Source organism: Quercus lobata, chromosome 7 (genome assembly GCF_001633185.2).
Source record: "Quercus lobata isolate SW786 chromosome 7, ValleyOak3.0 Primary Assembly, whole genome shotgun sequence".
In the NCBI taxonomy this organism is placed as follows: Eukaryota; Viridiplantae; Streptophyta; class Magnoliopsida; order Fagales; family Fagaceae; genus Quercus; species Quercus lobata.
This window is the reverse complement of record NC_044910.1, coordinates 28,933,492-28,946,134: the sequence shown is the minus strand read 5'-3', so window position 1 is coordinate 28,946,134 and position 12,643 is coordinate 28,933,492. Positions and strand designations below refer to the sequence as shown.

General features: G+C 33.1%; 2 protein-coding genes across 2 annotated transcripts; both read left to right on the top strand.

Moving 5' to 3' along the window:
• Positions 1-238: 238 nt before the first annotated feature.
• Positions 239-3,427, top strand: LOC115951853 (wall-associated receptor kinase-like 20). Its single transcript, XM_031068984.1, has 3 exons — positions 239-1,016; positions 2,052-2,114; positions 2,355-3,427. The coding sequence occupies exons 1-3, from the start codon at positions 239-241 to the stop codon at positions 3,425-3,427; spliced, it is 1,914 nt and encodes a 637-aa protein (XP_030924844.1).
• A 5,826-nt stretch (positions 3,428-9,253) lies between these two features.
• LOC115953985 (mannose-1-phosphate guanylyltransferase 1-like) lies at positions 9,254-12,080 on the top strand. The gene is made up of 5 exons (XM_031071824.1): positions 9,254-9,475; positions 10,174-10,309; positions 10,734-10,796; positions 10,915-11,154; positions 11,238-12,080. Exons 2-5 carry the CDS (start codon positions 10,199-10,201, stop codon positions 11,907-11,909), a joined length of 1,086 nt encoding a protein of 361 aa, XP_030927684.1. The 5' UTR covers positions 9,254-9,475; positions 10,174-10,198; the 3' UTR covers positions 11,910-12,080.
• The last annotated feature ends 563 nt before the right edge of the window (positions 12,081-12,643 follow it).

Sequence of the window (12,643 nt, the reverse complement as noted above, 5' to 3'; positions counted from 1 at the left end):
TTTCTCCTAAAGCATTGGTAACATCAACAGCCCATTTGTGCCGTACGAGATTAGATGGACTATCCCCTAGTTGAATTATAATCTAAATATATTTTTCTAATTTAGTTTCATAGCAGAAATTTTATTTTATAAGAAATGAAATACACTGCCTAAAAGCCTAAAACGGAACAGTAAATGAGTTAGCCTGGCCAATTAGAGAGCACTTCCACCACAAAAGTTCAAAACCACTAAACCTTTAATGGAGTACAATATGCTCTCTCTCATAGTCCTAATAGTAACATTGCTATGTTTCACCGAGTGTGTCATTGCAGCAAAGCTTTGCGAGGACTGTGGTCACACTCTAGTGCCATATCCACTTAGCACTGGACCTAACTGTGGTGACCAATCCTATAAGGTTCAGTGCAAAGCAGGCACACTTTGGTTCAATGCACTCAATGGATCATCCTACGTGATTACATCCATCAATCCTCAGATCCAAAGGCTAATTCTCCGACCACCCCGCTTTGCTAAGAACACATGCATGGCAGCCGATCTTTGGAGCAATGGAATACAGCTAGACAATAACCTCCCATTCAACATCACTAGCAGCAACACAGTCATGCTTATGAACTGTTCCACTGAAATGCTTCAACTTTCAATGAATTGCTCATCAGCTAGCATGTGCCATAACTACATTAGAGGTACTGCGGCCGTGGCAGCCGCCTGTGGATTTTCGCCAGTGCTATGCTGTTGGTTTAAGACAGGTGGGTCTTTCAGCGAGTATAGGATAAGAATTCGACAGGAACGGTGCTCAGCCTATGTAAGTTTTGTAAATTTGGATACTTCTTTGCCTGTGAATGAATGGCCACAGCCAGGATTGGAGATAGAGTGGGCATTGCCACATGAGCTAGTCTGCAAAATGCCGGTTGATTGTAGAGATTTGGCGAATTCGGAATGTTTATTTAATTCGGCGAGTGTTGGACGGTGCTTATGCAAGGCTGGGTTTCAATGGGACCCCATCAATGGAGTTTGCAAAAGTGAGTTGCACTGTTACATTGGCTTTTTAATTTCTTATTTTCTTATTATTACTATCATAGTAATTATTTTTGGTGGTATAATTGTTAATTTTGGAATGGAGATCTTTCACCATAAATGATCTTCTTTGATAATCTGACACTAATATTATTTTTCACCATGTAATGCGTGCATTATATTATAGTTTTCTAGCTTCTTGCAGCTACCAAACCACAGAATGCCATGCAAAAACCTAGATTTGTGAGTAAATGTATGGCACAAACGTGATTTGGAGATGCACGATGCTAACCTGGCCATGTGCTTAGAGTCGTAGAAGCCATTGATTCCCTAGTATTCTTGTTTAGTACGATGTTAGAAACACAACTGAAGGTCATGTTAAAGGTTTTGGGAATAGGATCATGGATTCACTAATTAAGTAGTAAGAAAATGATACATTCACAACATTTTTACAACACTTTTACATCAAATTTTAGTTGGTAGATTGTTATAGGTTTTTAATTTGAATTTATTACTAAAATTACTTTTTTTGTCTACTAGTAACAATAAGTAATAACCTGTCACATAAAATTTGTTGTGAAAATATTATGAATATACCATTATTTCTCATTAAGAAATTACAATAGTTAATTACCAAGTATTGCTATATAACATGAAAAATTCTTGGGGGTAATTTTGTGCAAAGTCGCCCTCGATTTCATTCTCTTTCTTTTTTCTTTTTTCCACAAAATTTAGAAAGGAACTTTAGTCTTCCACTGGCACCAAAACCATTGCGATCACTCCCCAAATGTGTGCTTTTTTCCAAACATAATACAATTGGAAAGACTAAATTATCAAACAATTCAGGTCCTCTATATCATTACTCCCAAATACTTTGCACCTAGAATAATTGATCTCTCAAAAGCCAATACAAATTGGTAGCAATCCGATCTTTTTTGAAATCTGCGATGCACAATCAAAGACAGTTTTTTCAAGTATTTCCATAAAAAAACCTGTGGTCTTTTGAATCTTTGATTATGTTGCCCTCTTGCTTTTGGCAGACGTGAAATGTCAACATGGAAGAGGTTGCCATGGTAGAGAGAGCCTAACTCCACTCATTGAAGGTATGTACAAATTCTCATAGAACCTCTCTCTCTGTTTGCATTCAACTTTTTTGTTTGAAAATTTACAATGTTTATTTATTGAAAGTTCGTTAAGATATAGTTATACTTAGAGAAATTAAAATTTTAAAAAGTATAAAACAATAAGCTATAAAGTAAAAGAAAAATGCAAATGTAGACTTCATAGTTCCTGCATTTTCTTGTACGGTAGGACTCAACTTTGCGATCATTATATATTTGTAGGCTTAATGTTTTCTGGAGGTGCAATGCTATTCGGAGTCTTAATTTCCGCTATAGTGTACAAGCATCGACAGTGCATTAGGAGAAAAGCCCAATCAAGTCTAAGCAAGATGCAGATAGACCTGTTGAGTGCCAACAACAGTTGTGGCAAATCAGCCAGGATCTTCACTGGCAAAGAAATAACAAGAGCAACCAACAACTTCTCCAAGCACAAACTCCTTGGCTCCGGCGGTTTTGGCGAGGTCTTCAAAGGCATTCTTGACGATGGAACCACCATAGCCGTCAAGCGTGCCAAGCCTGGAAACACAAAGGGTATCGATCAAATTCTCAATGAAGTACGAATTCTTTGCCAGGTTAACCATCGAAGCCTAGTCCGACTTCTGGGCTGTTGTGTTGAGCTTCATCAACCTCTTCTAATCTATGAGTACATTCCAAATGGAACCCTTTTTTATCATCTCCATGGGACTCATTCTAGCAAGCCAGTGCCACTCTCCTGGTACCGGCGGCTTACCATTGCTCACCAAGTAGCTGAAGGGCTTGCATATCTCCACACTTCTGCTATACCACGGATTTACCACAGGGATATAAAATCAAGCAACATTTTACTAGATGAAAAGGCTAATGCTAAAGTTTCAGACTTTGGGCTGTCAAGGTTGGATGTGAACGAAACAAGTCATATTACAACATGTGCTCAAGGAACTTTAGGTTATCTTGACCCCCAATACTATCTAAACTTCCAACTGACCGATAAGAGTGATGTTTATAGCTTTGGAGTTGTTTTGCTGGAGCTGTTGACTTCGAAGAAAGCTATTGATTTCAGGAGAGAAGATGAAGATGTGAACTTGGTTGTTTTTATGAAGAAGATATTGAGAGAAGAGAAGCTCATGTATGCAATCGCTCCAATGCTTAAAGAAGGCGCTAGGAAGGTAGAATTGGAGACTATGAAGGCACTGGGATCTCTAGCAGCAGCGTGCTTGGATGAGCATAGGCAAAACCGGCCGTCAATGAAAGAAGTTGCTGATGAGATTGAGTACATCATTGGTATTGTTTGTAGTGAGGTTTCTGCTACTTATTAGATGTATATTGGTACTTCTTTAATAACTTGTGAGTTGTGACAAGAATTTTTGTAGCATTTTCCCTCTTTATAAATATGGTCTCGTAGTCAGTAGGACAATCTAAAGTTTCTAAGAAAAGTAAGCTTGTATAAGAAACTGTAGAATTTGTAAGCACGATTACACAAATGCATCGATAATATATGAGATCTAATGACAGACGAGCCGGTTCATCTGTATCTTTTTACTTGGAGAAGTCTAACATGCCGCATTTTGATTATCACTTGTGCATGAACAAATTAAAGTCTCATGTTTTACTAGAAAAGTATAAATGTTTTACTTTATATTTTACCAATTTCAGTATTTCAAAACATCCGTCAAATATTGGAATACAATAATAATCTTAGAGGATCTAAGTACACCATGCTTGGCTTTGATTACCACCCAAAAAAAAAAAAAAAAAAAAAGGGTGGCGTTCATGAACAAAGACATGCATGCTTGGCTTTGATTACAGGAACTTTACACAAAGGAAAAAAAATTCAGAAGCAAACATAAGTAAAAGATGAATTGCTTATGATTTGAGGAGGTTTTTTTTTTACACAAAAGGGAATGAGTTGGACCGTGGGGTTGACAACCCTTGAAGGAAAAAAAAAAAAAAAAAAAAAAAACATAAAACAAAACAAACAAAGATGGGATATTACATTTTTGTGCATTGTGTTAAAAAATAGTAGTATTTATTACACAAGTTGTTTTACACAGTTTACATACACCTTAAAAAGCAATTGAAATATTAATTCTACAAATGCAATTGCTTTTTGGGATAAAGTCACAATTTCAATTATTTTTTGGAGTATGTGTAAAACAACTTGTGTGTAACATATTTAACCTGCGAAAAAATGTTAAAGATAGTGAATTTGGCATCTTGTCCTTTTCTATAACTTATTTATTAAAATGTGATACAAAAATAAATAATTTAGCTTTTTTTTTTTTTTTTTCTTTAAAGGTGAGACCAAAAAAAAGGTGATAATTATATCTAAGCCTCTTTGTGTTTTGGCAATTCAAGGTGTGCCTATCTACTTCTCTACGTTGATGATATTGTTATATATCACACGCAATGTTCAATCTGTTATTACTGCCCATATCTATCAACTCTCAACACATTTTGAGCTCAAGGTCTTAGGGCCTCTCCAGTATTTTTTGGGTCTTCAAGTTGATTACATGTTCCTTTGGTTATTGTTCATCAATGGAAATACATTCTCGAACTCTTGGCTAAATTTCACATGTCTAATTCAAAGCCTCGCTCCATCCCCCATCTCCTCCTCCTCTACTTTATGCATTTCCACTACTTCACCTCTCTCTTTGATCCTACTCAATCTCATAGTTTGGTTGGTTCTCTTCAATATGCCGCATTTACTAAACCTGACATTGCCTTTGTTGTCATATTGCCTTAATGCATTTGTTGTCATCAAGTTTCAACACTTTATGCCAATTCGTGCACACTCCCAATTAAAGAGCAATCATCATGAAGTAAATGCTATAAGTTTATATTATATTTTATTTATATGTGCACTCTTCCAATTAAAGAACAATTATTATGAAGTAAATATTATAAGTTTATATTATATTATATTTATATAATAGTCCCATACACACACTAGTTTCATTTTGTTAAGATATCTAACTTTTTCTTTTTGATAGGTTAATATATCTAACCTTTTTTTTATTAGCTTTAATTCTAACAAGTGCTGTGGTTGACTATGATTTGAAACTTACCATATGAACTAATGTTCTATTAATTCCACCAACAAATTACATATGCATGCTTGCTTTGATAAATCATTAATTGTTTGAAGTTTACACCTTTTTTCCTTGGGTTTAGCTTACTTCTAGTATTTTTTTAATTGAAGATCTCATTTTGTTTTAAATATACAATAGTAAGTGATAGTTGTTTTTAATCTTTATCTTTTATTTAGTTAGTGGGTGATGTGGTAGTTTCTCATTAAAACAAAAGGAAATTTTAGTTAAAAAAGTACTGGAGGTAAGCCAAACCCTTTTTTCTTTTAGTACTTCATTTATTGTTAAATTTACTAAGCATTAAACTCTATTGATTAAATAATCTCCTGGTGAATATATTTTAAATTTATTTAATTTTGAAATTCACATAAAAGCCATATTAAAAGATGTCTCTCACCCAACTTAAAAAATTCACATACAAATAATGTAGATACAATGATTCTCATAAAATGCAGACCTATACATGTGCTTAATTATGCTGAAATATAGATTTTATTAGAGAATCTAAGCTACTGGTCAGTATTCCCATAGAATTAAGCAGAAAACACAAACCAGTAGCAATAATTTTCAGAGATACAACGATACTCAAAGGCTTGGATTTGTTAGAATGTTTAAATTTGTAAATAACCCAAGTACTCAAAACCTAAGGTAAAGAAAAATTAACGTGTATCTGAATTATATTTATGCTCAATGACTTTTTTTTCATATCTAAATTTGTTTTTGTTATATTTTAAGAAGATTCTTAATCTACTCTAACATATCATGTTTACTTTCATTTACCATTTAAGAAATCCTAAAGAGTTATGAATATAAGGAACCATATGTTTTAATTACAATTATTATATAAAAACTTCATAAAATAAACATAAATATATACATATAAATTCTTCTAAATACACACACACATCTTCTTCTCAACAAAAAAAAAAATACATATACATATACATATACATATACATATACATATACATGTCTATCAGATAATGCCAATTATTATAAAACGTTTTTTGAAAACACATTAGACTTTATTAGTATCGAAAAATAATTTTTAATGTTTAGCAGATCATGCTAATTATGGTAAAAAAAAAAACAAAAAAATTTGAGAAACAGTAATTTTTTTTTGTAACAGGGATTTTGCTAGGTGCAATTCTAAATAAGGGGGATGATTTCTCAGAATTAAAACAAAACTGGTTGTAGAACTTACTTCTTAGTGTGGGATTGCAAGTGGGGGTTTGCCAGGTGCAGTTCTATATATGGAGGATGATTTCTTAGAATTAAATCAAAACTGGTTGCAGAACTTGCTTCTTAGAGTGGAATTGTAGGTGGGGTTTGGACCTGTGATACTTGGGAAGAAAATTCTCCCTCATATTAGGAAATGCACTATACATATTTGGTTCATGTATATATTCTCTATGGCTTGGAGCTTTGAAATACTGGTACTGGGACGTTTTTCGGTGGGGCCTCAGTGTGGGAATCTTAATAATTCCTCCCTAATCAATCAGTGAGAACACTCCAACTCACATAGATGATCTCTGATCAATTTATATGGGCTATAATTTGCTATAGGCTATTTAATTTCAAGCATCATAAATGTTGTTCTTTCTAACATAATACTTTATTTAATAGCCTGTCAGGTCTTTATTTAATTTTGAAATTCACATAAAAGCCATATTAGAACATGGCTCTCACTCAACTTAAAATATTCACATACAAACAATGTCAATACAATGATTCTCATAAAACTCAGACTTGTTCCTATGCTTAGTTTTGCTGAAATAAAAATTATATTAGAGAATCTAAGCCACTGGTCAGTATTCCAGCAGAATTAAGCAGAAAACACAAACCAATAGCAATAATTCTCAGAGATATATGATTCTCAAAGGCTTAGATTTGCTAGAATGCTTAAATTTGTAAATAACCCAAATATTCAAAACCTAAGGTAAAGAAAAATTTAAGTATACCTGAATTATATTTGTGCTCAATGACTTATTATTTTTTTTCATATCTAAATTTGTTGCTATTATTTTTTAAGAAGGTTCTTAATCTACTCTAACATATCACGTTTACTTTTATTTACCACTTAAGAAATCCTAAAGAGTTATTAATGTAAGGGACCATTTGTTTTAATTACAATTATTATATAAAAACTTCATAAACATAAACATAAATACATACATAAATATAAAAAATGGCAACCCAAAATATAAAACTCTCGATCTAGGGGGTGTGATATTAGCAATTGAGTTATTACTTTGATAAATAATATTCTCGGCCTCTCGTTTCTCACAATGACAAAAAAACTGAAACACAAAAAATGTAATACAGTCAATGAGAAAATTTATTAAAAAGACATCTTAACAACTATAATAACTTAACAAACTCAAAGTAGAATGAGATTTAAGTACATGGTTTTAATCCAAGGCCCTAATGCCTCACCTTTAAAAACATAAGACACATATTACACTTTATTTTAATATTGATATTAATAAAGTGGATTGAGTTTCCAACATCCACAGGAAAAGAAGATTTAAATTCTTTGTTGATTTGTAGAATTTTATGGCTAGTGAATCTGTAAAACTAGAAAGAAGAATAAACCACAATTTACACCATTGGGATGCAATTTCAATTTGTATATTTTGAGAAAGTAACAAATAATTTTTTTTTTCATAAATAATTGAAATTTAAAAATTGTTTGCACAAAACTTTGGAAGATTGAATTTCCAAATCATACTGCCCATAAACCTTTAAGATAGACAAAGGAAAAGAAATCTTCAAACTATTCTAAAACCCTAACTACATGTAATTAAATTATGCAACTACAAAAAATTAAACAAATCCTCAAGCAATTCAACAAATATATGAAAAACATGGTTCAAAAGATAATGGGATCTAATTTAAGTATAAAAAAAAATTGGAAAGAAAAATGAATAAGGAATAACTTATGGACTACACGGTGACATCGTCAACAAGTGAGAGAGGGTCTTAAGTAGGTAGTGTGAGAGAGTGAGAGTTTGACAACAGAAATTTGGGCGTCAGTTAACCATATTGGAGCAACATGAGGGGAATTGACAAACTGAAACTCTTTAAATATTAAAATTCTTATCTATCCTTCTTCAATTTTGCACTCTTTTTTTTATAATCCAAATTGAATAAATATCTACCAATATATAAAATCATTTAAAGAGTAAATAGAATGAAAGAGCATTACCTCCATCCTAGTGGCTGACCTTTCCATTCTGTGCAACTAATAAAAATGTCAGAGATGTATCATCAAATGTTTGATCGAGGGATAGAGAAGGAAATTTTTAAAAATTGGTTGACTAAATGATAGACTGGATAGTATGTATCTCTTTTAGAGTCGATTCCTCTCTTGCCAAGTCGCCATATTTGTTCCAAATTAATCAGCAAAATTCATTCTAACTTTTCTTTAGAATAATGAAGTTAACATATGCAAAGTGAAAGCTGAAACTTTTTTTTTTTTTTATTTTATATAATTCTTTTAATGAGAAGTGAAAACTGAATCTTAAATATGAGTTGAATGGATTTTCCGTTTGATTTTGTATAGTGGGTAGTGGGAAGTTAGCATTTGCGTAGTGGGAGGTTTGTGTGTATTGAGATATATATAATTTTTTGAAATTTTTTTTTGTAGTGGGAGGTTTGGGTTTTTCACAAATTTGTAAATTTGTAAAAAGGTAATAATTAACTTTTTTTTTTTTTTGAGAAGAGATATATATAATTTTTAAAACTGTGACTTATAATTATTTAAATTTCTCAATTACTTTTTTTTAACAATAATTTTTTTGGGTTTCAGTTAGTTCAACTGATAAAGTCTCTAATAGTTGAATAAAAGATTTGGAATTCCATCTTAGTCTACGTCAAAAATCAATTGATGAAATAGACACGAAAAAAATTATAATCAGATTTTTTATCCAAAGAAAAGTTTTAATCTAATTAGATATGTCGGTAGATTGGATCATAGAATAGATAGATGGATATTCGTATATCACTATTTCTATTGTCTATCTATAAAACAAAATAAACTCGTCTTCCTTAAAAGTGACCTAGCACCCAATGACCATTAGCCAACTCGGAGATATGACGCAGACTCCACGCTATTTCTTATTCCTCAAAAACAAAACTGAGTTTAAGAGTTTAGACATTTACTTTAGACCTCGGAAGCTTCCAATTTCTTAAAATTCGAAGAGAGTCCTATATCGAAACCTTTGTCTGTCTCAGCAGAACGTTCATCATCAGCTCTCTCTCTCTGTCTCTCTCTTTGTGAGTTTTAGTATTTTCTCCCTTAACTTCGTTTTGATCTACCTTTGATTGTACATTGAGAATCTTTTATTTTATCCAAAACATTCTGGGAATCTACAAATTGTCACTGCTATATAAATTGTATGTTCTGAAATACATTTTGATTCAAATTTGTTCTGTCTGCTCATAAATTTGTGAACTTTTATGTCTGGAAAACAAAATTCGATGAATTGGGTGCTATTATTGTTGCTATTATATCATATGTTGTTTCCTGTACAAATAACTAAGAATTAAATTTTGATGTTTTGCACATTTGAGGAAATCAGCAATGGATGGAAATTTGCATCCTTAATTCAGCTGAAGCATACATATAGGTTTTCCTTATTATCGCTATCAGAATAATGGTTAAATGATTAAATTCATAGTTAGTTTATATCAATCACAACTAGTCTATTACTTGGAAGATTTCCCTCTATGAAAAACACTGACTTGCACCTGCATTTAGTGATTATGTCAAGATTGAAGATCCATTTAAATTTGTTCACAATTTTAAATTAAGGGATGTTGGTTTGAGTTTATCAACTATACGTTAATGGAAGAGCTAATAAGAACGAGGGTCTATTCGATATTGATACCCGTTTTTTATGCATTTTTTTTCCTTACATATTATCTACATTTGGCATAAGGTACTTACTGAGTCTGAGGGTTTAACAATACAGGAAAAGAAGGATTTAGGCTGTCACCATGAAAGCACTAATTCTTGTTGGAGGGTTTGGAACAAGGTTGAGGCCTTTGACCCTCAGTGCACCAAAGCCGCTGGTTGAATTTGCCAACAAACCCATGATACTGCATCAGGTTTGTCTTTGCAGCATGCCCTTCTTTCTTGAAATAATTTGTGCTGTTGTCTTTTGACACTTCACTGGGTTTTCTCTTCCCTCCCATTTTCTTGTTACAGTTTTTCCATGGCGTTGTGCTAGATCCAGCATAAGACCCCTCCACCCCCTCTCTTTTTTTTTTCTTTTTATGGATTGGCATCAAATTTGAGGCTTTATCTCTGACTTGCTTTAATTTCAAAGTATAATTTGAATTAAATTCTATTTATTAGTTCATCTATCTGAGTTTGTCATAAATTATTCTCTTGCTCCGAAAAGAGGAAACCAAGTTAATAGTTGTATGAATCTTTCCAACCTATTAAATTTTTTCCATCATATGAAATTGACTAGCTGGGCTGATCGGTATAGTCCCTATTTTAACCATGGGCTAAATAATTTGTAACCAGATTGAAGCTCTCAAAGCTATTGGAGTGACTGAAGTGGTTTTGGCCATCAATTACCAACCAGAGGTAAAATCACAACATTTTTTATTTATTAATAAAGCTTCCTTTATATTTTATTTTGTCATTGTTGCTGCCAAATTTTGAAATGTCCATAAGTATGTAATTCCTTTTACTCCTTCTGCAGCTTATGCTGAATTTCTTAAAAGAATTTGAGAAAAAGCTTGAAATCAAGATCACCTGCTCACAGGAGACTGAGCCCCTTGGTACAGCAGGTCCTTTAGCTCTAGCAAGGGATAAATTGATAGATGGCTCTGGCAAGCCTTTCTTTGTCCTTAACAGTGATGTTATAAGTGAGTACCCACTAAAAGAAATGATTGAATTCCACAAAAGTCATGGTGGGGAAGCTTCAATTATGGTTACTAAGGTAATTATGTTCAATTATTACTTTATATCTGGATAATAAGCCCTTTGTCTGTACTGAAAAGAGAAATCTCTTGTTTGTTTTAGGTGCATGAGCCGTCAAAATATGGTGTGGTGGTTACAGAAGAAACAACCGGGAAAGTAGAAAAATTTGTAGAGAAACCAAAAATATTTGTGGGCAACAAGATCAATGCTGGAATCTACCTGTTGAACCCCTCTGTTCTTGATCGGATTGAATTGAGGCCCACTTCAATTGAAAAGGAGGTGTTTCCTAAGATTGCAGCAGAGAAAAAGCTTTATGCTATGCTCTTACCTGGGTTTTGGATGGACATTGGACAGCCAAAAGATTACATTACAGGCCTAAGACTGTACCTGGATTCCTTGCGGAAAAAATCCTCACCAAAATTGGCCAAGGGATCTCACATTTTAGGAAATGTCCTTATAGATGAGACTGCTGTAATTGGGGATGGTTGTCTTATTGGACCTGATGTAGCCATTGGTCCAGGATGTGTAATTGAGCCAGGGGTTAGGCTCTCATGCTGTACTTTAATGCGTGGAGTTCGAATCAAGAAGCATGCTTGCATCTCCAGTAGTATCATTGGATGGCATTCCACTGTTGGGAGGTGGGCTCGAGTAGAGAACATGACAATCTTAGGAGAAGATGTTCATGTAGGTGATGAAATTTACAGCAATGGGGGCGTTGTCCTGCCTCATAAGGAGATTAAATCTAGCATTTTGAAACCAGAGATTGTTATGTGAGAATTAATGTGAGATATGGTTCAGGTATCTACTATGTTCAGTATATTAACTTGATTTTGAAAGAGTTTTAACTCTTTTTTAAATATTCCTTGCTTTCTCTTTTTTCCACCATCAGTTGTTAGTGCAAAGTCCTGCTTTAAACTAACAGCTAGCATTAGTTATTTGTACTGACTGTATATCTTATGTGAGTAAAATATAAATTTAAAGGGGATGCTTTCATGGAATAGAGATAAGAGGCCATTGAAGGAGCATACTATGGCCACAAACACACATTCACACACAAAGAATGTATACTTAATCTTGTAGCTATGAGTTTTCTAGTTTCTCTTAGCTATCATTTGTGTTAGTATTGAACAGAATAGAATATTTTAACTTCCTTTTAAGCATTTTATGATCTGCTAAATGTTAATACAACCAAACTGGATAGGAATGTTATTGTTTCTTTTCTAAACATCATTAATGTCTTTGTCAAAATCTTTTCCTGTTTTGGGTTCATTAGAGTTCACCTAGACCTTAGGATTGGTGGTAGTTCAATTGCACTTTGCAAGGATTTCAGTTTGCTAGCATGTCTAGAGTTCTGTGTTGACTTTCAAAGTCTAGGCTTGTAGGCTGCTAGGAAAGACTTTAACCACAAAGTCTGCAAACAGTTGACCATATCTTTAGGATGACATCTAGATTGTTCGTAGAACTTGTTGTATATAATCAAATTATAAATAGCCCTCTATTAATCTAAC

Bases quoted from the DNA above. Each gene is read 5' to 3' on its own strand.
- LOC115953985 (XM_031071824.1), top strand. From the start codon at position 10,199: ATGAAAGCACTAATTCTTGTTGGAGGGTTTGGAACAAGGTTGAGGCCT. The intron at 10,310-10,733 runs GTTTGTCTTTGC...ATTTGTAACCAG, and splicing joins AACCCATGATACTGCATCAG to ATTGAAGCTCTCAAAGCTAT. The intron at 10,797-10,914 runs GTAAAATCACAA...CTCCTTCTGCAG, and splicing joins CCATCAATTACCAACCAGAG to CTTATGCTGAATTTCTTAAA.
- LOC115951853 (XM_031068984.1), top strand. From the start codon at position 239: ATGGAGTACAATATGCTCTCTCTCATAGTCCTAATAGTAACATTGCTA. The intron at 1,017-2,051 runs GTGAGTTGCACT...TGCTTTTGGCAG, and splicing joins CATCAATGGAGTTTGCAAAA to ACGTGAAATGTCAACATGGA. The intron at 2,115-2,354 runs GTATGTACAAAT...ATATATTTGTAG, and splicing joins CCTAACTCCACTCATTGAAG to GCTTAATGTTTTCTGGAGGT.